Source organism: Natrix helvetica (genome assembly GCF_964273705.1).
Source record: "Natrix helvetica genome assembly, chromosome: Z".
NCBI lineage: Eukaryota > Metazoa > Chordata > Lepidosauria > Squamata > Natricidae > Natrix > Natrix helvetica.
Genome location: NC_138554.1, coordinates 80931895 through 80957976, shown reverse-complemented (window position 1 = coordinate 80957976; position 26082 = coordinate 80931895). Strand labels below are relative to the sequence as shown.

General features: G+C 42.9%; 1 protein-coding gene across 2 annotated transcripts in view; it reads left to right on the top strand.

Moving 5' to 3' along the window:
- The first annotated feature begins 10124 nt into the window (after window positions 1-10124).
- The window catches only part of PDCD6IP (programmed cell death 6 interacting protein), a 73667-nt gene continuing 57709 nt past the window's right edge, over window positions 10125-26082 (top strand). Inside the window, exons 1-5 of one of the 2 annotated variants that reach the window (XM_081933457.1) lie at window positions 10125-10505; window positions 21348-21402; window positions 21974-22043; window positions 24300-24427; window positions 25336-25489. In XM_081933457.1, the coding sequence (XP_081789583.1) occupies window positions 10300-10505; window positions 21348-21402; window positions 21974-22043; window positions 24300-24427; window positions 25336-25489 (613 nt within the window). In that variant the 5' untranslated portion in view covers window positions 10125-10299. The remainder of the gene's footprint in view (window positions 10506-21347; window positions 21403-21973; window positions 22044-24299; window positions 24428-25335; window positions 25490-26082) is intronic. The other variant, XM_081933458.1, reaches the window with a different exon arrangement.

Sequence of the window (26082 nt, the reverse complement as noted above, 5' to 3'; positions counted from 1 at the left end):
CACCGGGACATCACTTCGACAGCCTCGTTGGGGTGGTTTGGAGTTGAAATATACAGCTGAGTATCATCAGCGTAGAGGTGATACTCAACCCCAAAACCACGGATGATCTCACCCAGCGGCTTCACATATGTGTTGAACAGGAGAGGCGAGAGGACCGACCCCTGTGGCACTCCACAAGTGAGTGACCTTGGGGTCGACCTCTGTCCCCCTGTCAACACACATTGCCTCCGGTCGGAGAGGTAGGAGCCAAACCACCGCAAAACGGTACCTCCGACTCCTATCCCCTCCAACCGGCGCAATAGGATACCATGGTCGATGGTATCAAAAGCCGCCGAGAGGTCTAATAGGACCAGGATAGAGGAACAACCTCTATCTCTGGCCCTCCAGAGATCATCAACCAACGCGACCAAGGCTGTCTCTGTGCTGTGCCCGGGTCGGAAGCCGGACTGGCGTGAGTCTAGATACTCGGATTCGTCAAGGTGTCGTGGAAACTGCTGCGCCACCACATTCTCTACAACCTTCGCTAGAAACGGAAGGTTGGAGACTGGACGATAATTAGCTAGCTCCATTGGGTCGAGTGAAGGCCTCTTAAGCAAGGGCCTCACCACCGCCTCTTTCAAGGCGGTTGGTAAGGATCCCTCACCCAAGGAGGCATTCACCAGGCCCAGAAGCCAGCCTCGGGTCACCTCCCAAGATGCCAGTACCAACCAGGAGGGACACGGGTCCATTAAACATGTGGTGGGTCGCAGCCGTCCACGCAACCTATCTAAATCCTCAGGGGCAACAGAATCAAACTCCTCCCAGGATGGTCTCACAAGACTCGCTGTTGGCGGCCCGTCTGGTCCACTGAGTGGGGCCCATCCGCTCCGGATCTGAGCGACTTTGTCCTGCAGATGTTCCCCAAATTCCTCTGCTCTGCCCTGTAAGGGTGCCCCCTGTGTCCTCTGTGACAAGAGGGAGCGGGTCACCCTAAACAGGGCGGCAGGGCGGTTATCCGCGGACGCAATAAGGGTGGCGCAATATCTACGTTTGGCCACCCTTAATGCCACAAGGTAGGTCCGCAAGTAGGATCTTACCTGTGTTCGATCAGATTCAGAGCGTGAGGACCTCCACCTGCTCTCTAGACGTCTCCTGTGGCGCTTCATCACCCTCAGCTCCTCGGTATACCAAGGAGCCCGGGTGGGTCGCTGCCGCAGGAGAGGTCGCAAAGGCGCAACCCGGTCCAAGGCCCCAGCCGCCGCCCTATTCCAGGCGGCCGCTAGGTCCTCCGACCGAGCGCGGGTCAGGGCTACAGGTAATGGCCCAAGCTCCGTCTGGAACCTATCTGGCTCCATCAGGTGCTTGGGGCGGTACCAGCGTGGACCGTCTGGTCCCGCCTCCTTCCGGTGGGGGGTAGCGCCAGGGAAGTCAAGCCGGAGATATGAGTGATCTGACCATGACAGGGGTGTAACAGTAAAATCCCCTCTACCCAGATCACTCGTCCACTGCTCAGATACAAAAACAAGGTCCAATGTGTGGCCTCCTTCGTGTGTGGGGCCCTGAATTAACTGGGTCAGGCCCATGGCTGTCATGGAAGCCATGAACTCCCGAGCTACCTCAGACGCTGCTCCCGTCGACGGCAGGTTGAAATCCCCCATAACCACAAGCCTGGGGATCTCAACCGCCGTCTCCGAGATCAGCTCGAGGAGCTCGGGCAGGGCTGCTGATGTATAGCGAGGAGCCAAGTATACAATCAGCAAACCCAACTGCCTCCCTGGGCCCCATTTCACACCAAGGGACTCACACCCGGATATCTGAGGAACAGTGAACTCCCTCGGCTCTAGACCTTCCCGTATAACTACCGCCACCCCACCACCCTTACCCAGGGCCCGATGCTGATGGAATGCACGGAAACCTGGTGGGCACATTTCCACGAGGGGTAAACCACCCTCGTGGCCCAACCAGGTTTCCGTTATCCCTGCAAGGTCTAGCTCCCCCTCAGAGATCAACTCATTAATGGCCCAGGCAGCCGCAAGGTGGGTTTTGTGGCACGCTTTCTCCGCCTTTTTATCCGCCTTGAGGCCTTCCAAGAGGTCTGCTGGCAGGGAGGAGTTTGAGGTCAGGGCAGCTATGGGAGGATCAACAGTTGGTAGGACCAGCAGGTCCTCCAAGGCAGGCTCCATAGTGTAGAGTTTCTTGTCCACTCCACTGGGAGAGGACTGCGTGGCTGGCTAGGCCCACTGGCGTTGGATGAGATCAAGGAACAACCCTTGGACAGGGACCAGCTCCTGTTGAGGAGTGGGCACATCAAACATGACTGCGTTGGGATTGACCGGAGTCGATTTCGTCGCAGGTAGAGCGGGTTTGGGTTTGACCCCTACCTTAGTGGCAGCCTTGACCTTGTGGAGGACTGACTTGAAATGGCTGGGTTTAAAGAGACCCGCGAAGGCAGGCGCCTCCGGTGGGAGGTCTTCGTCTTCCGATAGCTCTTGCTCCTCCTGGTCGGGATCCTCAAGGACTGAGGCCTCGCTGACCACCGAGGACTCCAGGGAAGGGTGGCAGGCCCGCTTGGCTGGAGGGGTGACGGCCTGTTCGGGTCTGGGGGCCCTGGGAGTCGCTGAGGGGGAATCACGGGTTTTCATGGCCTCGGCGATGCCCTTGGCAATGGCATGGGCCATTACCGCTTGCATGCGAGGCGATAGCTCGGGCTCCTGATTGGAATCTGGGTCTAAGTCCTCCTCTAGAGGAGGGTGAGCATCCCCGGGCATGTCGTCTAAGCATGAGTCCCCTGGGGGAGGGGCTTGTTCGCAGGCCCAAGATGGGGCTGGGGAGGCCGGTTCCGCTAGAGACCTGTTAGGGGACAAGTCCTGAGACTCCACCTCCTTGGACAGAACCACTAGGGGGTCCTCTCGAGACAAGGGAAAATCAGAGTGGGACGGTTCCCTGCCTGCCTGGCGCCGGGCCTTCTCGAATTGTTTATCGAGAGCACGTTGGCGCCTTTCAGCGTCTTTGGCCTCTGCCGTGGACGGGGTCCTGGAACGATGTTTTCCAGATCCGCTCCCTCTGCCTTTACCTGCTCCCCCACTCCCTGAGGAAGAGGATCCCTTGCTAGGGGCCTGGGAGAGACCTGTCCTAGTATCTTGGGAATCTGGGGGGCTGGGCAGCTCCATAGTCAATGACCACGCAAGATGGTGCAAGGCTATGGCAAGGCTGAAGAGCCGGAGGCGAAGACTGGTCTGCTGGAGAAAGGAACAAAAACCAAGAGGATTAGTGCTTGTACAACGTTAACCATAGAAAAAAGATTGTAATCTGGTTAACATTAGGACAGAGGAAAAAAATCAAACAAAAATCCCTGTGTAAGAAACCAGTCAGGCCCCAGAGGTGGATTGGGGCCTGCACCCAGGTGTGAGGCCCCTCAGGAGAGACAGGGAGGAGCATGACTATAATAAAATCTTGTTTTGGCCTGCACGTTACAAGGCCTCCTCCCTGAGCCGGTGCGATGGCCGTTGCACGGCCCAGGAACCAGTGCAGCTTGCAAAAAGGGGAAGAAGGTTGGTGGGCCGGCATGGAGATCCTTGCCAGGCCCCCCCAACCTCCAGTGGTCTCCTGTAGTAACGTGGCTGAGTGTAATGGCCTGCCAAAAAAGAGCGCAAAAAATTCGTGCCCAAAATGGCCGCCACAACAGCGTGGGGGTGAAGGGAGACGAGAGCGGCGACTGCATTTTGAAATGACGATCGCCCACTCCTCCCTGCGGCAGAGATCCTCTAGCAGGCCGGGGAGACGAAAAAACTACGTCGAAAATAATAAACGAGGGGCCGAAAGGGACCAGGGACTTCGCTGCTCTTGCCACACCGTTTTAAATGGCAAGCGGCGGGCCTCTGAAGCCATCCAACGTAGCGCGGCTGAGGAGCACCCCCCCACCTTCTAACTTACCTCCTGGCCTTCTGGAACGGAGAATCTGCTGGGAGAAGACACAGCAACAAAGGAACCAAAAATACAGCAGTAAAGGGGAGATATTAGGAAAAAAGAATAAGGAATGGAGAGTCCAAGCCAAAAAAATTGGATTAATTCAGCTGGAACTCAAGAAATTGCATCCAAACGGGCTTGACTGAGGAAAAATTCTGGGGAGTGGCTACACAAGGAGGTGTGGTCAAAAGGAAAAAAAGTTCCTCAGTCCAAAGGGCAAGCAGACTGAATTAACCCATTGCTTGGACTCTCCAAGTGGTGCACAGGAAAATATGGAGCATATCTGCATTTAGTCTTCTCTAAGACTAAATTGTTTAAATATTTTGGAATCAACCAAATCTGTAGTTGGCTGTTTACACAGTATAACATTAAGTTGCTATATATAAAACACTCAAAAGAAACTATCTGAAAACAAATTATCATGCTTATAAAATGCTAGTAAGTAAATTATGTATAGTTTAAGTAAGCAGTGTGATCTTGTGAGAATTATAAAGCCAGATAACAGATTTTAAATGGCCAAAAATTGGATTGCAATGGGACCAGAATTCATGGGAATGACACAGAATTAATTTTTGAGTGAGCTATGTATCCACTTAATTGTCATGCTATACATGTAACCCATACATATTTTCTAGATTCTGAGAAAATGTTCTGAGCAGAGCAATTTTGTTTGGACCTGGAGAAGCCCCTTCCCTCTTTTTTTTCTTCTTTTTTTTCTTTTGTGAACATCCTTAATAAGCATGTTATTTTTTATAAATGAAAACTTTATATTAATAATTATTATATTAATTGAATATATGTAGAACAAAGATGACTTACTCAAACATTACTGAAACTTGAATCTGATTAAGTTTCATTACTTTTTCTGAAATATATGTAAAACATTTAAAGATTGCAGGATTGCATATAAAACAGAAACATGCAACATATGGTATACAAATATCAGATTCTAACAACATCCTAATATCAGCCAAGCAGATAGGTTTCAACCATTCTATTAATAGTTTATATCCAGATGAAATATTACCAGCTGGTGTGAATTGATGAGTCACTGATTTTAATTAATGCTACTCTGACCTAATTTCAGGAGCTCCCCCTTTCTTAGATTGAAATAAATGTAGGAAAATTGATTAAACACTATAATATATAAGATGAAGTTTTCATACAATCTCTCTTGCTGCTGCTTTTGTTCTGACAGATTCTGAAAATCTCTAACCTGGTTTCCCTTATTATGCTTCCTATCATTCCCAAACTTTGGTCACAGTGATTTGGATAATGGGAAATGACAATTGGGGATCATCAGATACAGGAGATCATTATGATAAGATCTGAAGAACTTGTAGCTATCAATTGAAGAGGATGTATTTTGACTAAATTCCCTTTTAATAAGACATGGCATAACAAACTGAATCCCAGCTCATATTTTCACCAAGTATTTTAATCTTGCTGCTTAAAACTATTGAACTAATTAATGCAATGATGAATAAAAATGTTAACTAAGCAATAAGTACCATAAACTTATAAGAACAGAACTGAATATGATTATCATATGCAACTAAAGATTAATTTGCAGAAGTGCCCTGAACAATGTTACATAATAACCATAATTTTAACAGAAACAATACTTACTGGATTCAAACTTGCTGTTAGAATTCTAATAGATAGCCCTCTGACTTTTTTGAGAAAAAGGTAAATCTGTGTGATGTGACTGAAATAAATTTTAAGCTGACCATATTTTTTACACCAATGCTGGCCAGTCCTCTGATATTCTAAGAAGATCTATATATGATAAATAGAAAACTAATTATATTAGCAAATGAACTTTTAATAAGTCAGTGTTTACTTATCTAAGCACATAAACAGAATGATCATGAGCAGGCAAAAAACCAATAGCAACTGGAGCAACTTCAGACTTCCTGCCAGCTTCCCCATTGACTTTACTTCTGGGAAGCAGGCAGGAAGCATTGGAAATTGCAATCACATGACCACAATGAAGTTGCAGTAGACATGTTACAAATAAAAGATGTTTGAAATCATGGACATTTTAACTTGAAAGGACAATAGTCTTGGATTTTTACATATTCTTTAAGTCAGTGGAATTTGGGTGCATTGATTCAAAAACTATTGCAGTATAATACATCTTTTGTACTCACTAGGATACAAGCAGACAAACAGAATGAGAATTTTAAGAATATTACTAGACATTCAATAAGGCTAGCTCATTGTAACCAATGGAAGAGAGGGTTGTCAATATAAAGAATATTTACACAGAAAAATAATTATTAAATTCTGATGAATCATAAAGTCATTCACACCCTGTTTCTTTAAGTTTCTGAAGAGGATATCAAAAATTAATTTAAATGATCGAGATTTGCTGCTATACTGTTGTCTCCTTGAGCTATGATCTCATTTGCTGCAATTATTCAAAGTTTATTTATAATCCATTCATTCAATTTGTTTGGCCATCCATTTACTAAAAATTCTAGGCAGCTAACATTAAAATCAATAAATAATGAAAATAACCAAATAAGTAGAAAAATATATAATATCTATAACATCAGGTAATTCATAAGGCACCCTACTATATTCTTATTGTGTATACATTTTGCCCTATAGGGACAAAAGAAAATGAAAATCTAAATCCTAGATTTTTTTCCACATTTGCCCCTGAGCATGATATAAATACATCATGGTCTCATTTTTTTCTATTTGCATTTCCGTAAGGATCCCTTTACCTTGCCCCATAATATAAGGGACCTTAAGTTATCATTAACAATACTGGTGTTAAAATGTTTTCTTCCTAAAGCTGAAAGAATTCAACAACTGTAGCAGATACAAAATCACAAATGGGAGTGGAATAGGCTTATTAATATATACTCTCCTCCAATACATACTCTCTTATGTATTGGAGCAAGATGAGCTGGTAACATTAGAATTGTGTAAAAGCTATAAGCTCACTCAGCAGCACAGTAAGTACTTTCCTAGCTTAGTGTAAAGGAGAATAATGAAATGAAAGAATAATGATACAAGTAGTTGAGTTACAACTATAATGGAAACTGTCGATCATTGTCATAACTCGTGACATAATAATTTGGGTCACCCATGTGGGAAGCCCCGCCCAGAAAAATGAAATATTTTGAAGAATATTACAAAAGGCAGAATATTATATTTCCCTAAATGAGAAATGGAGAAATATGTTTTTAGAGGCAGGAAGCAGCCCCCAAGTCTTTCTTAATAGCCCATAGCAGATGCCGGCACTTAAGAACTTATTGAAAGAAACCAATTATCTAGGTGGCTTTATTCATAAGCAAAGCAAATACTGCAGGCAGAAATCCATTCAAGACGGGATATTTTAAAACTGTTTGCAGCAAAGTTTGACAGCTAACAAAAGCAGAGTGATAGGATTAGAAGCAGTCCTTCACCCAAGATCCAATACAGGACAAAAGCATTAGCATAATAGGAATTGCCCAACATCCTTTTCAGAATACAAGCCCTTTCATTGCATCCCCAGAGCAGTCCAAACTTCAAAGTCACAGAAGCCTGGGAGCTCAGATAAACAATAAATGAGAGCTTGACCAGATTAGCTCAAACAAGCACCTAGGATTTGCATTTCCTCTTTTGCCTAGAGCCAGCTATGATTCCTACATAATCCCTACATGACCCCCATAGAAATCTGATAACAGATTTAGTAGAATATTAAAGGACATGTTCTTGCACAGGAACAGGAAGCTCAAGTACAAAGCCAAAAAAAGTATAAAACCCACCCACTCTCAACTCCATTTTCTTAGCTGCCCAGAATCACATCTGGTTTTGCTTTCCAATCAGCCTCCATGCTTCCCGTGTCTTTCTCCCAGCTTAGAACTGAACTAGATGGATATATTTTCTTCCAACGCCCACATGGCCATTTTGATTTTATGACCTTTGTCATCACGATTAAATGAACCAATGTTTGCTAGCATTAAGGCTCTACTGAAAAGTAAAAATGCCAGTTTTCAGCAAAACCATCATGGTCACATGATTGCAGAATGCTTAACGTGGCCACAAATGCGAATTCAGGCAGTTGCCAGGACTCAACATTGATTGTCTCAATCAATCCATCAATAACAAGAACCTCGAGAAGAGTCAGAGCGCCTGGTCGAGAACAGCTGGGGAAATAGCGAACTCTGCGAAAACCCAGCTGGCAAACCGTCATCGAGAGGCAAGTTTCCCAACAGGTCCGATTCAAAGCTCTCTGGAGATCGGCAGCGGGGGTGGCAGCCATCTTCGTATGACTGCTCTGAAGATGGGGCATCTGGAACAAGATTTGTGTAGGTGTGGAGAAACAGAAGGAGCGTTTGATCCGAAGGAAGATTGGCTGATTTAAGAGTAAGAGAAACAAATTTTGGAGTTTAAAAAATTTCCGGAGCTAATCTGGCGGCTAAACATCACTCGGAATACGGAGGATGGAAAGAAAGGAGGGGAAAGCTATCGGTGAGAGAGTACTGAGACCAAGAACAACTTTGTTAATAAATTTAGAATTGGAAAAACCTAAAGCTAATAAAAAAAGTGGGGGGAAGATCACGAAAATTGAAATATGGACTTTGAACTTTTGGTTCAACTACCGACAAGATTTGACAAATTAGTGATTTGATTACATAAAGGAACAATAAAAGCCACCTACTGGAGAGAGGAGACATAATATCATCTTGGAAAAAAAGGAATAGAAGAAGGGTGTGGTCCGTCTTTTTACTTGACTATTTTGTTTACACTGGAAGAAAATATAGAACTTTGGAAAAGAATTGGATTATCTTGGGATCTGATATCAAAGAGAAGAATTAAGGAGACTAAATTAATTGTGGTAAAATATAAAAATATTAAAAGTGTATTAAATTTGATCATGGAGGGTGGGATGTTAGAGGAGTTGTTGGAAATGCTAAAGTGCACGAGCAACATTAAAAGGTAACAAAGAGGTAGAAAAGGAACCAGAAAAATTGTTGAAAGTGGAGACAGGAGACAATCAACATAAATGAACAAGGAATTAACAAGGTAGAAATGGAAAATAAAATTCAATATGGTAAAGGCACAGAGAGAGCAGAGAAGAAAAAAGGGCATCCAAAAAAGAAATAAGCCAAAAATAGAGAAATAAAGAGAGATGGGAAAGAGAAACTTGGGGGAGAGATACTGAAAAAAAATCTATCAATAAGTGATAGGGAAGATACAGATGAAAAGATATAAGACACATAAAAAGAAGAAAAAAAGAAAATTTAGAAATAGGAGAATAGTAGAATGATATGATCCAGTAGAAAGAGAGATTGTTATCAAGGTAAAAAAATGTTTTAATTAGAATGTGTGGGAATTATATTAAGAACCTTAAAGCTGATAAATAATTATGTTATGTCGATTATATAAAACTTGAAATTTGAAGATTCATATTGTTAATGGAAAACAATATGAAATTTGAAACTTGAAGATCCATATTGTTAATGGAAAATAGATGGAAAAGAAATGATAAATTGTTTATTTTTAAAGAGAAAGAAAAGCTATATTGTTTGTACATGTTAAAAACTAGAAATTGGAAAATAGGAAAAGTAATACGGCTAAAATTGGAAATAATGGAAATATAATGTAAAATGAATTATGTTTTTGGTGGGAATGTTAAAGGGGAAATTAAAGGGACAACACTCTATTCACAAAAGAATTTTTATTATGTAACAAAAATAAAAAATAATAATTAAAAAAAATAAAAAGAACCTCAAGGTACAAACGATAATGGCACATCTTACCTAGCTATAATACAGAGACCATTTCAACGAACATGTACATTGGAAAAAATGAACATGCCAGTTACAACAAAAAAGCTGTATAATCCTTTCTGTAGTCATTCCAAAGTCTCATCCACAAGATTTCTTCCCAGATTAACAGATGTAATATAGTAGTCTTACTCTTTAAGATAAGACAATATGCGGTTGTTTTGTTGCATCGGAAACTTTCCTCGGATTTACAGATTATATGAAATAGGCCACCAACAGCGTTATTTGCAAGAGAAACCATCTTTCCTTAACTTGCTTCCTCCACCTCCTTGTACTTATTAGTTCCAGGAAGTTTAGAAATACTGGGCAGAGCTGGAGAAATAAGTAAAAAGAAATTGGGTGGAGCTATGGTAAACTCCTTTGGAATAGGCGGAGCCAGGTCACTGCGACTGCGGGCATGACGCAGTTGATCCGAGAGTACCATAGAGACTTGCAACTTTTACGTAGAATCAGGAAGTGAGTTGCGGACAACGGTTAGGCAGTATCTGGTACAGCATCGTATCGAGGTAGAAAATTAGTGGGGGGTGGGTGGGAACGAGACGTGAACGAGAAAGGGACGAAGAAGATGGCGTCGTTTATTACCGTGCAACTAAAGAAAACCTCGGAGGTAGACTTGGCAAAGCCTCTTTGCAAGTTCATACAGCAGACCTACCCGGGTGGAGAATCTCAGGCCGAACATTGCCGAGCCGCCGAAGAACTCAGTAAGCTGCGCAAGAGCGCGCTCGGGCGCTCGCTCGACAAACACGAGAACTCGCTGGAGACCCTCCTGAGGTGAGGCGCGCAGATAAAGGGAGGGGGAGGAGGGCGAGCGGGCGGGCCCGCAGTGAGGCTGCGCGTGGGCCTTGCCTGCTGAGTTGCGAGCAAGTAAACCGAGCCGGACCCCTAGCGGAGGCGGGTGCGGTGCTGTGGCGACGACAACTGGCCATCACGCTACCAGTTGGTGAATGAATGTAGAGGCGACGGCTTGGATGCTTTCCAAACAGCACTCCTATTTGCCTTTAAAAAGAAAAACGACAACGCGAATTACATCGGTTTTGTGTAGTTGAGTGTGGATTAGTATCTGAGAGTTAATATAAAGGAGCCGACGCTTTACTGCAGTGGTTCCCAAACTTTTTCAGTCCACCGCCCACTTAATGCTACAAACTGATCCTCAGTGTCCCTCACCCAGTGGTGGAATTCATATTTTTTTACGACCGGTTCTGTGGGCGTGGCTTGGTGGGCGTGGCTGGGGAAGTCATGTGAAGGAAGGAAGGAGGAAGATAGTAACAGTAAAATTCAAAACTGTAACTATTAATTGCACATTTATTCAAAATCCAATTTAAAAACCTTTATAGTTAATGTTAATTCAACAGAATTGTTGAACATGATCCAGTGATACCAGGTTTTCAAAGTCTGATAGTCATTTATCAAGAACTTTAGTAACATAGTAAACTTAGTAAAATTTAGTAATTACTTCACTGTTCAGTAAATTCTTAATGTGATGGATGGGCTTGATGAAGTGACATCAGTTTCCCAATGTCTGATTTTAAGTCACTTAGCAGGAGTTTTAAAACACGTTCAATAATCTGGAGTCGATTTCTTTGATTAGAGAGAGGTTGGATGACCATACTGAAGCCACGTTCCACCAAATATGATGTTGGAAATGCAACAAGGAGCTTCTTAACCACTGTCCATAGTGCAGGATAGTGATCAGAAATTTCTTTCTGTAATCAAAACTCTTGGTACGATTTCTCGAACTTTGGCTTCAGCTCAATGTCACCAACATTTGCTTGAATTATTTGATGAGATTATTGCATGGTACCTAGGGATTCCCAATATGGAAAGTGAGAATGGGAACATTTTAACAGCTCTATATGTTCTTGGGTTATAATTTTCACTAAAGAACCATGGGGATGGAAAGGGAAATATAGACAGTGGAGTCCAATCCCCTTAACAGTTTGGAAGCAAAGAATAACTCTAGCAAAATGTAGCCTTTTACCTTTTTGGGGAATTTATAATCAGTCTGCGCGATTTTTTTACAGCAGCTGAGTATGTGGTTAACAGTTTCATCAAGAGAGTCTGCATTTGGCATCATCAGAGGATTTTTTGATTTTGGCCTTAATGTTTAACAATAATAATAATAATAATAATAATAATAATAATAATAATAATAATAATAATAATAATAATAATAATAATAATAACAACAACCACCACCAACAGAGTTAGGAAAATTTTGAAATCTAAATTAAATGGTGGAAATACAATCAAGGCCATAAATACCTGGGCAATACCAGTTATAAGATACACAGCTGGTATAGTTAACTGGACACAAGCTGATTTGGACATTTTGGACCGAAAAACCAGGAAACTAATGACAATGCACTACAGTTTACATCCACGTGGTGACACTGATAGACTATACCTGCCCCGAAAATCAGGTGGCAGAGGATTATTACAAGTGAAGCAAATAGCTGAAGAAGAAAAACATGCATTAGCTGATTATTTAAAAGAAAGTCAAGAAGATCTATTAATCGAAGTAAAGAACAAAAATCTACTGAAGGCCCAACAGACGAAACAAGAATACAGAAAAGATGTAATAAAATCACGAATGGAGAGTTGGCAGAACAAAGCCTTACATGGTCAATTTCTGGAAAAAATAAAAGATAAAGTGGACAGTAAAAAAACTTGGTTATGGTTAACAGCAGGTACATTAAAGAAAGAAACAGAGTCACTAATCCTGGCTGCGCAAGAACAAGCTATCCGAACAAATGCCATTAAGGCCAAAATCGAAAAATCCTCTGATGATGCCAAATGCAGACTCTGCAAAGAAGTTGATGAAACTGTTGACCACATACTCAGCTGCTGTAAAAAAATCGCGCAGACTGATTATAAATTGCGGCACAATTCAGTAGCACAATAATAATAATAATAATTGTTGTTGTTGTTCGATTGTATCACAGCGGCCAGTTGATTCGCCGGATTTGGCATTGATTACTAGTTTATTATTATTATTATTATTATTATTATTATTATTATTATTATTATTATTATTATTATTTCCCAATACAACTCATGCAAAGGGTCATCCACAACTACATTACATTTTTCACACTGATATTTGTGATTCCTTATAACTTCTTTAAGCTAAGCATTTTTAGTACAAATCAACGCATTGACATATACATCACTAATGCAGTTTCCTATCTTTTCCACTGACGTAATTAGCACCTTATGTATTGAAAACAAGTATATCAAGTTTAGGTTAAACATGATTGAAAAACATCTAAATCAAATGTATAAGCTGTGATTATATAATCACAGGCAAACATTGCACTAATGCCTAAGTCCTCTATCCACACACATTATAAGACAGATAAAACTATCTTAGCTGGCTGTTGTAAATATTACTCTGCTAATTCAACAAGAAATGCTACTGCATGAATCCTTAATGCAGAACACAGCTAAAAGTGATTTTAGCAATTTTCTTCCCAAGTTAATTCAAAATGTATATCCAAGTGTTCCTCTATTTTTTCCCCAAGCAGTAGGGAGGATTATATTCAAAACCAGACACTTTTGCTGTGGGGGTGGGGGTGGGGGTGTTTGCTTCTGATCTCCAGAAAGAATTTCACCTGTTTTTCAAATTTTGGTCCCATTCGCACCTCCCTTAGGATTCAGCAGTCTTGCAAGGATCCCTGGCTTGCTTATAGTGCAGGGCTGCATGTCCGCCTGCAAGCATGGGCGCGGGGGTGGGGACAGCAGTGGGAGCTTACCTCCTAGGCGCTGGCCGCACCACGCAAACTACCGCCCGTCGCCCTGGGGAGGGGAGGTGTGGCCGCTAGCAAAGGGCTTCTGCCAAGGCGCTCCATGCAGGCAAAATTATGAGCGAGCGAGTGAAGGGGGATCAGGCAGAGTACCGAGGCCCCTTCGCTCCCACTTTGTCTTGATGAGGTCGCTGTAACTACCAGGCGCAGACGGACGGAGGTAGCCAGAGCGGCGCAAGCGGGCGAGCGATGGAGGATCAGGCAGCTCGCTCGCTCCCCCGCCTGCCCACACGGGCTACCCCACCGCTCTGGCTATCTCTGTCCGTCAGCTGCGGCGACCTCATCAAGACAAAGTGGGAGTGAAGGGAGGCGAAGTGGCGTCCCTTTGATTGCTCGCTCTCCCGCCTGTCTGTACTTTGCTAGCCCTGCCCACCTCTCACTGATTGGCTGGCTCGGTAAACCAGGGAGCCGTCCGGGATCGACACCGGGTCAGAGGCTGCAAAGGCAAAACGCGATCCAAGGCCCCAGCGGCAGCCCTATCCCAGGCTTCCACTAGGGCTTCGGTCAAGTTGTGAGCAAGGGATTCAGGAAAAGTCCCAAGCTCTATCAGGAACCTTTCAGGGTCCATCAGGTACCTGGGGCAGAACCATCTAGTCGGTTCTGCCTCCCTGCTGCGAGGGGTAGCAGTATGGAAGTCAAGCCTGATGAGGAAATGATCAGACCATGACAAGGGTTGAATAGAAATATCCCCTAAAGCTAGATCATTCATCCACTGCCCAGAGACAAAAATCAGGTCGAGCATGTGTCCCCCATTATGGGTGGGGCCTTGAATTAACTGAGTTAGTTAATAGAAGCCATGAACTCCCGAGCTGACTCAGATATCTTGCCAATGGAAGGCAGATTGAAATCCCCCAGGATCATAAGCCTGGGGAAATCAACCGCCAATCCAGCTAAACCATTCAGCAGCTCCGGCCGGGACAGGCCGATGGAACATAGCAGGGAGACAGGTATATAACAAAAAGGCCCACCTGAACTCCAAGGCCCCATTTCACAAAAAGGGACTCACACCCGCCTGTCTGAGGCACAGTGACCTCCTGAAGTCTGAGACTTTCCCTAATAACCACCACCACCACCCCGCCCCTGCCCTGGGCTCTCGGCTGGTGAAACGCCCGGAAGCCTGGTGGGCATAGTTCGCTAAGGAGCACACACCCCTCATGGCCCAACCAGGTCTCCGTAATGCACGCCAGGCCCGCTCTACCCTCTTGTATGAGGTCGTAAATGTGGGGAGCCTTATGTACCACGGACCTGGCGTTAAGCGACACCAGCCGGAGACCAGGGTCCTATAATCCCGAGCACCCGGGGGTGTGAGAACGGCGATGATGGTCAGAACGTGCGATCGCTCTTAAACAGCAAACCCGCGTCCTCCAAACATCATTTGGCCCTCGGCCCCCACCATATCTGCCTCTCCCACAAACAGTAGAGATGGTGAACCCCCCAATGGAATGGCTTAGCGTCTCCCCCGGAATCCCAACCCTTCCCAGCCCTCCCAACCCGTGCCCATTAGTTAGCTGTGCCCTGGCAGACTCCCCCACAAGCCTGTCTGAGCCATCCGAATCAACCCCCCTCCCCCCCTTAAAATTTGGTTTAAAAGCCCCTGTAAAAAACCCCTAAGAAATTTCCTTCGCATGCCACCTTTCGGGATCCCAAGATCCGTTATTAAGGAAGCGTCTTGATAGGTCAGAAGGCCATCCCCGGGACTTCCGGTTCCGGCTGCGGATTGCGACGGGCATGCTTTGCTCGCCCCGCGTGCTCTTGGTGGGCTCCCCCTGATCGGGGGGACAGGGAGCCTCATAGGTGCCCCTGCCGAGGGGGCGGCTAGCGGGGGGTCCCCTGTGTCGGCGGCAGCCGTGGGGGGGCTCCCTGCATTGCCCTAGGCACCAGGAGGCAAAAGGGGAGGCGCTTCTTTGCGCTTTCGCCTCGAGGCAGCTGGGCGAGATTGACGATTTGAAGGCTGCAGCTGCAATGTGGTGAGGTGGAAATCCCCCCCCTGTTCCCTTTTTTGACTGAGGAAAAAAAAGGACTGCCAGCTTTTTAAAAAGAACATTCAATCCGTTCCTGGGAAGTGTGACTGGAGGGAGGGGGATCTTCCCCCCCCCTTGGATAAGCGGCTCTAAACTGCTCTCTGCCCCCGGAGGAGGAGGAGGGGGGAGAGCGCTGGAATGAAATCACACTCATAACAAGCAGCAGATTTATTTTACTGTAATTGTGAAAATGAGGTGATGATCTGTCTTTTTGAGAACTTTAAAAACTTTTGGTCTGTTGCCCTCTGATCCCGGTGCTGGCAAGGCAAGATGGCACACTTCCGTTTTCTTCATGTACTCTGAAATTTGACTCCACCCACAGAAATTGCCAGCATTTTGTCTTTGTCTCCGGGATACTCAGAGGTATCTCTTGATACATTATATTCTGGACTTGGAACAATGGATTTTGACAAAGGTCTTTCTTGGTCTGGACTGTCAGCCTCGTGATCTCTCTTGGCTATCCACTTTTACAATTGCTTTACACAGACATTTCTGAGCTCTTCTTACTATAATGGCACCAAAAAGACCACCACCTGGGAAACCAGGCTTTGCTGGCTCTGCCCCAACATCCTCAACGTCCAGCCCCAGTGGCCAACAGACACTAACATCTTTGTTGCAGCCCAAGCCCCCTGAGGAGGACCTGACCCAACAGATGTTCCAAAAGATTTTAAAGGGGCAAGAGGACTTGAAGAACCAACTAAAAGAAATGAACGAACAGCTCAGAGAAAACCAGAACCGAACAGCCCAAAATATGCAAAAATTGGAAGCTTTGGAGGAGGGGACGGCTGAGATGAGGAGGGAGGTGAGGGGGGGTCCAGAGGGGAAACCAAGAACTTGAGAACCAGCAGATAAAAATGGAATTTGAAAGAATCTCTTTTTTCCTTAGATTTCAAAATGTAATTGAGGCTGATGATGAAGATTTGAGGGAAATCATGACAAAGCTACTGGCTGAATATATCAAAAAAGACAGACAACAGCTGGGATGGGAGATTGACCTAGTCTATAGAGTAAACTCAGCATACGCCAGAACACATAATGTTCCAAGGGAAGTCCACATTAAATTTCTTAGAAAGACTACAAGAGATGAGATTCTGAGTACACAAAGGGGGCACATGTTAAAATATAAGGATAGAGAAATAGCCATCTTGAAACAAATCCCCAAAAAAGTTAGAGATAAAAGAAAAAATTATTCGGTCTTAATGAAGAAACTATACCAGAAAGGGGTGTGGTTTAGATGGCTCATGCCAGTAGGTATGCTCGTATTCTGGGAGGACTCTAGAGTTAGAATTAATACAATTAAGGAGGCCGAGGCCTTCATGGGAAAAAACAAAGCCCTCCTGGAAAAAGCTGATGATACCACTCGGGACATACAGGAACCGGGAGGTGCTGAAGCCTTGCTGGTGGGGGGAGAAGAGGCAACACCGAGAAAACTTAGATCACAAAAGTGAATTAGAAAAACAATGCAATTGCTAACACAGAGAACTTTTTCTGTTTGATATAAAAATAGATTGAAATTATTTGAAGACAAAAGGTTAAAATATGCTAACAAAATATTGCTAAGTAGTAACAACTTAATGTATTAATAAGTGAAAGTTATGAGAATTGGAGGAGTGCCATTTCCTGCATAATGTAGCTGGCAAAATTTCTAACCTTATCCACCATCCCTTTCCCTGAAATTTTTTTGTAAAACCAATAAAAACTTTGTTTGTAAAAGAAAAAAAAAAGAAGGCCATCCCTGGGAAAGGGGGAGTTCCTGGAGGGAATAAAGTTATGTTGCAGTATAGCATAGAGGAGAGTGTGGCATCAACCAAATGGGATGACATCATGGGGAGATGGAACGAGGAGATGACATGTCCACGGGGGGGGGAGCCAGCAGTGTTCAAGGGGGTAGCAGGATGCTATGTCCATCATAAAAATAGTCGGCGTTGGGGACAATATGTAAGGGTAACAGACAGCTGTCCAAAATCACAGCAGATACTAGCTTGCGAGGTGGTGAAGTGGCCAGTGATGGCAGCAACGAGGACAGCGGCGGCATCGGCGGCTGCTCCAACTCCAACAGCTAAGCTCCGCCCACGCCAGCCGCACTCACATCCATCGCCAGGGCCGCACACTGTTGACCCAGTCCATAATATCACAGGAGGGAGGGCCAAATGGCACAGTACAGTGGCCCAGGCAACGGTGGCAACACTTGGGGGGGGCACAACGAAGGACCCCCCCCAGTCCGACTGCGCCCATGCCAACTCCCTAAGCCATCTTCCACTGGCGTTCCGCTGGTGTCAGTATCTATGCCAGCTGCCTCAGCTGCCTGTAAAATGGGGCAAAGCTCACTTAACTGCCTTGCTTAGCAGTGAGAATTTTGGACTCAGTTGTGATTAAGGACTATCTGTAGTGATGCTGAACCCGGGAGGGGGTGTGGTTGGAGGTCCAAAACCTCCTTTAATTTTTCCACTTAATGCCTCATCCTATTTTGGTATAACGGCTTGCTAGTTCTTCTGATTAGCTTTCCAAGGTGTCTAACTTGACATCCACATAGTAATCTCAGTTCTGGATAAGAAGAGCTTTTGTGCCTTATATTGCCTTTATGTTACAGTCAAAAAGTGAAATAATTTCTGTAATAGCACTTCCTGGTTGTATTCCATATAGTCCTAGATAAGATTCATCTCTCTCTCACTTTTTCTCCCTTGGTGGATAAACTGGTCGCACATTAAAATCAAACTTCATTTTTTTAAAGTGCTTTTTAAAAAAATTAATAAAATTCAAGAGGTTCGGTGTGGAAGAAAATACGTATTATTGAGCTGTTCAAACCGTGATGTTGCAAATTAGTTAAGAAATGTTTTCTGAAATGAAATAAATATTTTGATGGCCTAAAGACTGATATGGGTTACTATGAATTAAGAATATTTTGCCTAAAACATTTCAGACCAGAAAAAGTTCAAATTATTAAAGATGACAATAAGATTCTAAGAAAAAATACATTTTCATAAGCATAGCCTGAAAGCTGCAATTAAATACCAGTTTCAGAAAGATAAAACGCATATGACCCCAAGTATGCCTAACTTTTTGCCTGGACGTTGTTGCAGTTGTTAAGTGAGGTGCCCGTATGACTGCTTGCTCAGTGATTGCACTTCCACCTTCCAGTTGCAGGAATCATTGCAGAGGTCATTAAGAGGCTAGAATGAAAGAGCAGTCTTCTGAAAGAGGATAGGCAGCATTCCCTTGTGAATAGAAGGGAATTCCTAATCTGTGCTGGAAAATTAAAACTCAGATCCCAAAGATCCAACCTTTCTTTCTCTAACCCAGCATGGCAGTTCTATTTCACACATGGAGACAAGAACTGCTACACAGTGCCAGAGAAATTAAGCTGAAATCCTTTCTCCCATTGACCGTGCCAGTTCCTTCTATGTGCAAAAGGTTACAAATGCCATGGTGAAAATGCGCCATACTAAAATTCTGCTTGGTTTTCATAAATGACTTTTTAAGTCAGCAGCAGGCAGCAGGCTGTCATTCTGCTTTCCAAGAAACTGGCTGAAAAAGATGTGTCCCAAAATGGGTCTCAACAACCTTTTTCAGCCTGATCTCAAGAATCAGAAGGATTTCTGCAGTAGTGATATGTGTTTGTCCTGCAGGCTTCACTGTAGACATTCTGAGGTTCACATAATTGTGGAATCTTGACATCCCATTGTAAAGATGAACAGATTGCCAAGAGGCCAGATTGCACTCATGGGACTGCGGGGTATGCTGCAATGATTGTAACTTTGGACACTGGCTGTAAGTCCTTTAATTCAGCACCATCCTAATTTTGAACAGTTGCTGAATGAATTATTGTTAAGCGAGGATTAGAACAATGAAGGCAAATATACGTGTCCCAGGATGATGTTGCAGGATCCAATCTGGGTCAGTCAGAGGTTTTGTCTTCTGAGCTTTCGAACTCATGCTGAAGCCCATCTTCAGGGAACTTCTCTCTAGCACAGTGTGCTATTCTCTGTATGGTATTTATAGTACCTGTTGTAAGTGGATTTTTAGATGTTGATTGGAGTGTATTAATGAATACTTTTTAAGTCATTAGCTATCATTTGCTTGTGCTTCTAAGTACTTGATAGGCTCATCAGCACTCCTGTTGACTGATGGTGACCTGTTTCCCAGGTTCAATCTCACCTGGCTTGGAGGTGGGGGATAAATCCGATATAATCTACTGAATCCCTGCATGAATTGCCTGTGACTATGTGGGATAGATGGGAAGGAAGCTAACCAAGAGATTGCAAGAACACGAGCGAGGGATCAGACGAGGAGACCCGAACTTATTGGTAGCCTCACATTGCAATGAACAACAACCATATTCAATTTTGCAGCTACTAAGATTTTTGGACAAGCAGGCACAAAAACAGCTAGGAAATGATTGAAGTCTGGGAAACAGGCCCCTCATCACCAACAGGAATGTTGATTTACCACCAGCCAGTCAAGTACTTAGAAGATGAGGGCTGGGCAGCAAAAGCAAATAGCAATGGAAAGTTATGGTTGTGGTTGACAGATAGTGATTTAAAAGCCAGCCATCATTACCCCAATCAACATCTAAAAAGCCACTTACAACAGGCACTATAAATACCACACACAGAACAGCGCACACACTGCTCAAGAGAAGTTCCCTGAAGATGGGCTCCATCTAGCATGAGTTTGAAAGCTTAGAAGACAAAACCTCTGGTCCAGGTGACTGACCCAGATTGGATCATGTAACATAGCACAATATCAAAAATAGAATTTTAAAAATCTTACCACAGATTCCAGGCTTTGCATGTTACTTATTTCTGCAGAAAGAAAATGTTCTGAAGTGAATGTGTCTCTTTTTACACTTCCTGAACTTTTCCAGGTTTTTGGAGATTCCAAACTTTAATCAGACGCTAAAATAATGAAAACCCCATTCTTTACTCAACCTTTTTCTATGAACTGTGCTCGCTATGTTTTTAAAAGACAAAATCCTTAGTAAAATAGATTTTTAACTTTCACTCAGTGATCAATCCATAAAACATTGCATACTTAAAATAGATACTAATTAATTAGATATTGCTGTATATTGTACATAAAAATGCTACACAAGATCTTTTCTATATGTATGTATATGTACATATATGTATAAGTGTATATACACACACACATGTATGTATATATACATATATATAGAGAGAAGATTTTTTATATGCATACTTTGTATATTCGTACATATGGGGGGGAGAGGAAAGGAAGCTCAAACTATGTGTTCATATAGAGATCGAGTGCCATCTCATTCACGGGTTTGTGATTCCAAATCTGTTATATTTGCAACAATATATATGTCACCGTGAAAGACCGAAATTGGTGAATGTCGACATTCACCGGTGAATGTTGGTGAATGTCGACATTCACCGGTGAATGTCGACACATACCAATTTCAGTCTTTCACGGTGACATATGTATAACGAGTCAGCGTAACGCTTTACTTTTGCTTTTCAATTTGCGGTCCTGGAAACAACTCGTTCTAACCGTGCAGGATCGCAGGTTTTTTAAAAAAAGAAGTCCGCGAATAGAAGACGCTTAAAAGGAAGCGAGGAGCCGAGGTATTAGGGTAAGGGTATTAGGGTAAGGGTGTTGAGAGGATAAGGACATACACCAAGCGACTATGTGAATGTCGACATTCACCGGTGAATGTCGACATTCACCAGATTTCGGACTTTCATTCACCGGTGAATGTCGACATTCACCATATTTCGGACTTTCACAGTAACATATACATTTATGGTGGTATTCGTTTATTTCAGATACTATGATCAACTGTGTTCCATTGAACCAAAATTTCCATTTTCTGAAAACCAGGTAATGTATTAAAGCTTTTAAATATTGTTTTGAAATGTAATATAATGTGTAATAGAGCAGTTGACATTGGAATAAAAAGTTGCTTTTGAATGAATTCTACACTTTTAAGTCATACTTTTCTAATTAAATAAGTGAGGCCATGAAAACATCAGCCTTGGACAAGCATCTGTTATACAGTGTGACTACTCTTTTGGATCACAAGGATCCATATCAACCACAGTTTTAGAATATGTTAGTTTCCCAAGAAAATTTCAGTATGTACTTTACAAAAATTAAGAATAGTCCAATTAATTGAATTGCATAAATGTGTATTGTTTTAAACCAAAGACTCAATTCTGGTTATAACAATAAAATAATTGATGTAAAAGGAACTTTAAATATACCAATTTCTTTATCATATATCAAATTTTCTCATAAAACTTCCTTGTATCCATATGTATTATCAGATAATGATAAGGTGCAGCTTTTTACTGTTTTTGACATTTGTATTTCTGTTTAAGGAAAATTTTGGGAACATTTACATCTATCTTAAGGCTAGAAATTAATTTACTGTTTTTATTTATATTTTTAGATCTGTGTAACTTTTACCTGGAAAGATGCCTTTGACAAGGGGTCACTGTTTGGAGGATCTGTTAAACTTGGTAATTACAGAATTCAAACTATATGAAATCTAATCTTCTCATAAGTATTCTAATTTACCATATTTTTAAAGAATTGCTTATTTATTTATTACATTTCAACACAATTCATCTCACTTATGTGACTCTAATTTAAAAGTCATTTTAACTGATTCTGCAGAAGAGACATATGTCTTCCTTCATGATTTTGAGGATAATTTTTGTTTTGATCCTTAGAAACAAGCAGAATGGAATAAGATACTTGCTTACTAAAAGATTGCTTAGTTTTACTAAAATTTTCATCTGAATGATACATATGAAATTGATTTGTGCTAAGAAAACTACTTTCTATTGATTTTGCAAATATATTCTTCATCTTCACAAACCCTAGAGGTTTTAAGTTGTTGAAGCACCTTGAGGATACCTATCTGTGTAAATATTGTAGATCCTATTAGGTTTTTCTTTTCATTACCTACTTTCTATGCTTTATCAGTTGAAAGAAACTAGAATCAAGCCAGAACCAGAACTGAACCACATTGTCATTTTGTATTTTGATAGTCAGATTGGTATTCTTATTCCACTTGACATATATCCCAAAAGCAAAAGTATAAATATTGAATGTTTATAAAGAATGTACTGTGTTTCCCCAAAAATACAACCTACTCGGAAAGTAAGCCCTAGCTTGATTTAACCCCTACTCCCAAAATAATCCCTAATTAAGACCTCACGCTCTCCAGGGTGCACAGGTTAAGATAGGGTGGGGATGGGAGGAGGAAGAGCTGCCCTACTACTTACCTTCCAATAATTGCAGCCGTACCTCCACCCAGCAATTTCTGGAACTGATTAAGAAATCCAAGTATGCAAATACAGGTAGTCCTCGAGTTACGAATATAATGGAGCCTGCCCATTCCATTTGTAACCTGATGATTCATGGGAGTGAATCTCGTGTCTTGAATGAGATCACTCCCTCATTTCGCGAAGGCATTCACTAATCAAATGTGAGGCTCGTTAAGTGCACATAGGGTAGCAGGTATGGAAGGCCTTGGGTTGCCTACTGATAGAATAGGCCACCTGCCTAAGGCTATCCAAGGCCTCCCTGACCCATTGAAATACCTCATGCTCTCCAAATTGCTTCCCCCATCCAGCATACCACGTTGGGTCACTTACCCTGTGAAGATCTAGCAAGCAGTCTCCTCTTCAGCCTTGTGTGCCCCGCCAATGCTCTGTTTGGCTCTCTGCGGGCCTCCCCCTGTGGGGTGGATCCCTGGAGGCTCCATTTTGGCCTGCAACAGGTTGTGCTGTTACAAGATTTGTAGTTTTGGGTCTTGTTCATAAACACTAGGGCAGTGATGGTTAATCTTTTCCCCATTGTGTGCCAAAAGTGGGGGGAGCGCAGGTGGGTCATGCAGGGGTATGTCCACACCCATAATTCTATGTGCGTGACCTCTTCCCCCCCCCGCCCCACTTTTGGCTTTCTATGGACTCGTTTTTCATCCTCTCCAGGCTCCAGAGGCTTCCCTGAAGCCTCTGGAGTGTGAAAAACAGCCCTGTGGGCAACACGGAAGTTCAGGAATGGCTAAAAATGAAGGCTGAAGTCAGCTGACAGGCAACGCCTCGCATGCCCTAACAAATGGCTCCGCATGCCATCTGTGGCACGCGTGCCATAGGTTCGCCACCACGGGGTTAGTGGGTGCTGGTTGCATAACTTTGAACTTTTGCTAAGGGAACTCTTGTAACCCGTGATTACAGACACCTTGCTCTGAACTATAACTTTGTCAGTAAAGGCTTTCACTTGGTTTGGAAAACTCCAAAATCTGCTGGAGACACTATGTTTTGATCCCTTTTTGGGGAACTATTATATAAAGTGATTGTGGCCAACACCACAATATCCTTGATCTGGAATTCTGAAGAGCCAATCTATTCTCTGGCTCCTTATTTTGCTGTGGTTGTCAGCTCCACTTCATTATTTTTCAAGAAATCAAGCTAGTTGTGTTTACCCAGAACACGTAAAGGCAAATAACACAATGATATGAATGCAATAACAATTATTTAAAAAATTTCATCTGAAATCATAAGTTTTATTAGCAACTAGATCACCTGGAAATCAACTAATATTAATTTTGACTTTTTTAAAAAAAGAATTGTGTATAACTTAATGAATTCCATAGATCTGCAGATTCATTGATGTATGCTTATTGTTTTTACTTTTATTAATTACTATAGGCTCCATTACTGTCTGTTTATAGATAAGAATGTTGATTTGTATGCACTTTGTTTCAGCTTTGGCAAGTTTAGGCTATGAGAAAACATGCGTATTATTTAATTGTGGAGCATTGGCCAGTCAAATAGCATCAGAACAGAATCTTGAGAGTGATGAAGGGATGAAAGCTGCTGCTAAATTTTATCAGGTATTCTTCTCTATGGTTAACAAATTATTAGAATTTGGAAGTTGTTTTGTTTAAACGTTAGGAATGTATCTTTAAAAGATCAGTACCATGTTTTCCCCAAAATACGACTACCCTGAAAGTAAGCCTTCCACTGATTTTTTTGGGGGTGGGTCTAATATAAGGCCTACCCAAAACTAAGCCCTAGTGAAGGAGGTGGGCGTGGCCAGCCCAGGAGGTAATCTTCCCTTCCCCGGTCACCTTGACCCTTAACCACGGCCCACGGATCAGCTGATCCAGCAAGGGCTCGGAGTTCTGTCTCTCTGGGTGCTTGGAGATGTTTCCAGCGATGAGGCAGAAAGCCATGTGGCCTCTGGGAATTGACTCCCCCCACTCCCCGCCTCTGCCCGGCTGCTGCTGCTTGAGAAAAGGACAAAAAGGCAGGAAATTCTGAAAGATTGTGGGATGCATGTGCTTATGGTAGAAGCAAAGTGCAGCCTATCCCTTTCAAGCAATTAAATGTCTGTGTGTGTGTGTGTGTGTGTGTGTGTGTGTGTGTGTGTGAGAGAGAGAGAGAGAGAGAGAGAGAGAGAGAGAGAGAGAGAGAGAGAGAGAAACGGAGGGGAGTAAGAAGAATTGCAGGCAAGCTGTTTGAAAGGCCCCCCTCTTCCCCCCGTTTTTGGTGAGCTAAAGGCACCACATATGCATGGTCACCTCACGGTAAGAGAAGAGTGTGTTGGAGCCCAAATACTGAGCCTTGCCAGCCTCGGAAACCAGGCCGCCCAAATCCCCAGTAGCCTTTCTCATCCAATTCACATTCAATTAAATTAAATGCAATATGAACAATATCTTAAATAGAATGTTTAGGTTTCTAGTGTTTTTCACTATAGTATTTAGCATGCTTCTATAATAAAATGTATTATTTTTCCAAGTTTGCTAGTGGTGCTTTCCAGCATATTAAAGATACCGTCCTCTCTTCATTAAATCGAGAACCTACAGTTGATATTTCTCCAGATACAGTTAGCACACTAAGTCTTATCATGCTGGCTCAAGGTCAAGAAGTTTTTTTCCTGAAAGCTACCAGAGGTATGTGATATAAAGTGGAAATATATAGATTTTATAACCTTATTTTTGCCAGAAATTAAAATCATTGGGAATATTTGTGTATTTATTCAAATTGGACATATTTTCAATTTCAAGTTTTGAGGGTGCTTTCAATTATATTGAATGCTGGAAAATTTAATGTAATTTTAAAGGTAAAGGTAAAGGTTTCCCTCGTATGTATGTGCTAGTTGTTCCCGACTCTGCGGGGTGATACTCATCTCCGTTTCAAAGCCGAAGAGCAAGGGCTGTCCGAAGACGTCTCTGTGGTCATGTGGCCGGCATGACTAAATGCTGAAGGTGCACAGACGCTGTTGCCTTCCCACCAAGGTGGTCCCTATTTTTCTACTTGCATTTTTTATGTGTTTTTAAGCCGCTAGGTTGGCAGAAACTGGGACAAGTAACGGGAGCTCACTCAGTTACACGGCAGTATGGATTTGAACCGCTGAACTGCTGACCTTTTTGATCGACAAGCTCAGCGTCTTAGCAATGTAATTTATACATTCCTATAATGTAATTTAAAGGTAGAAGCCAAAATTTCAGCTTCCAGCTTTCTTGGGACAGTACCAGCTCTTTAT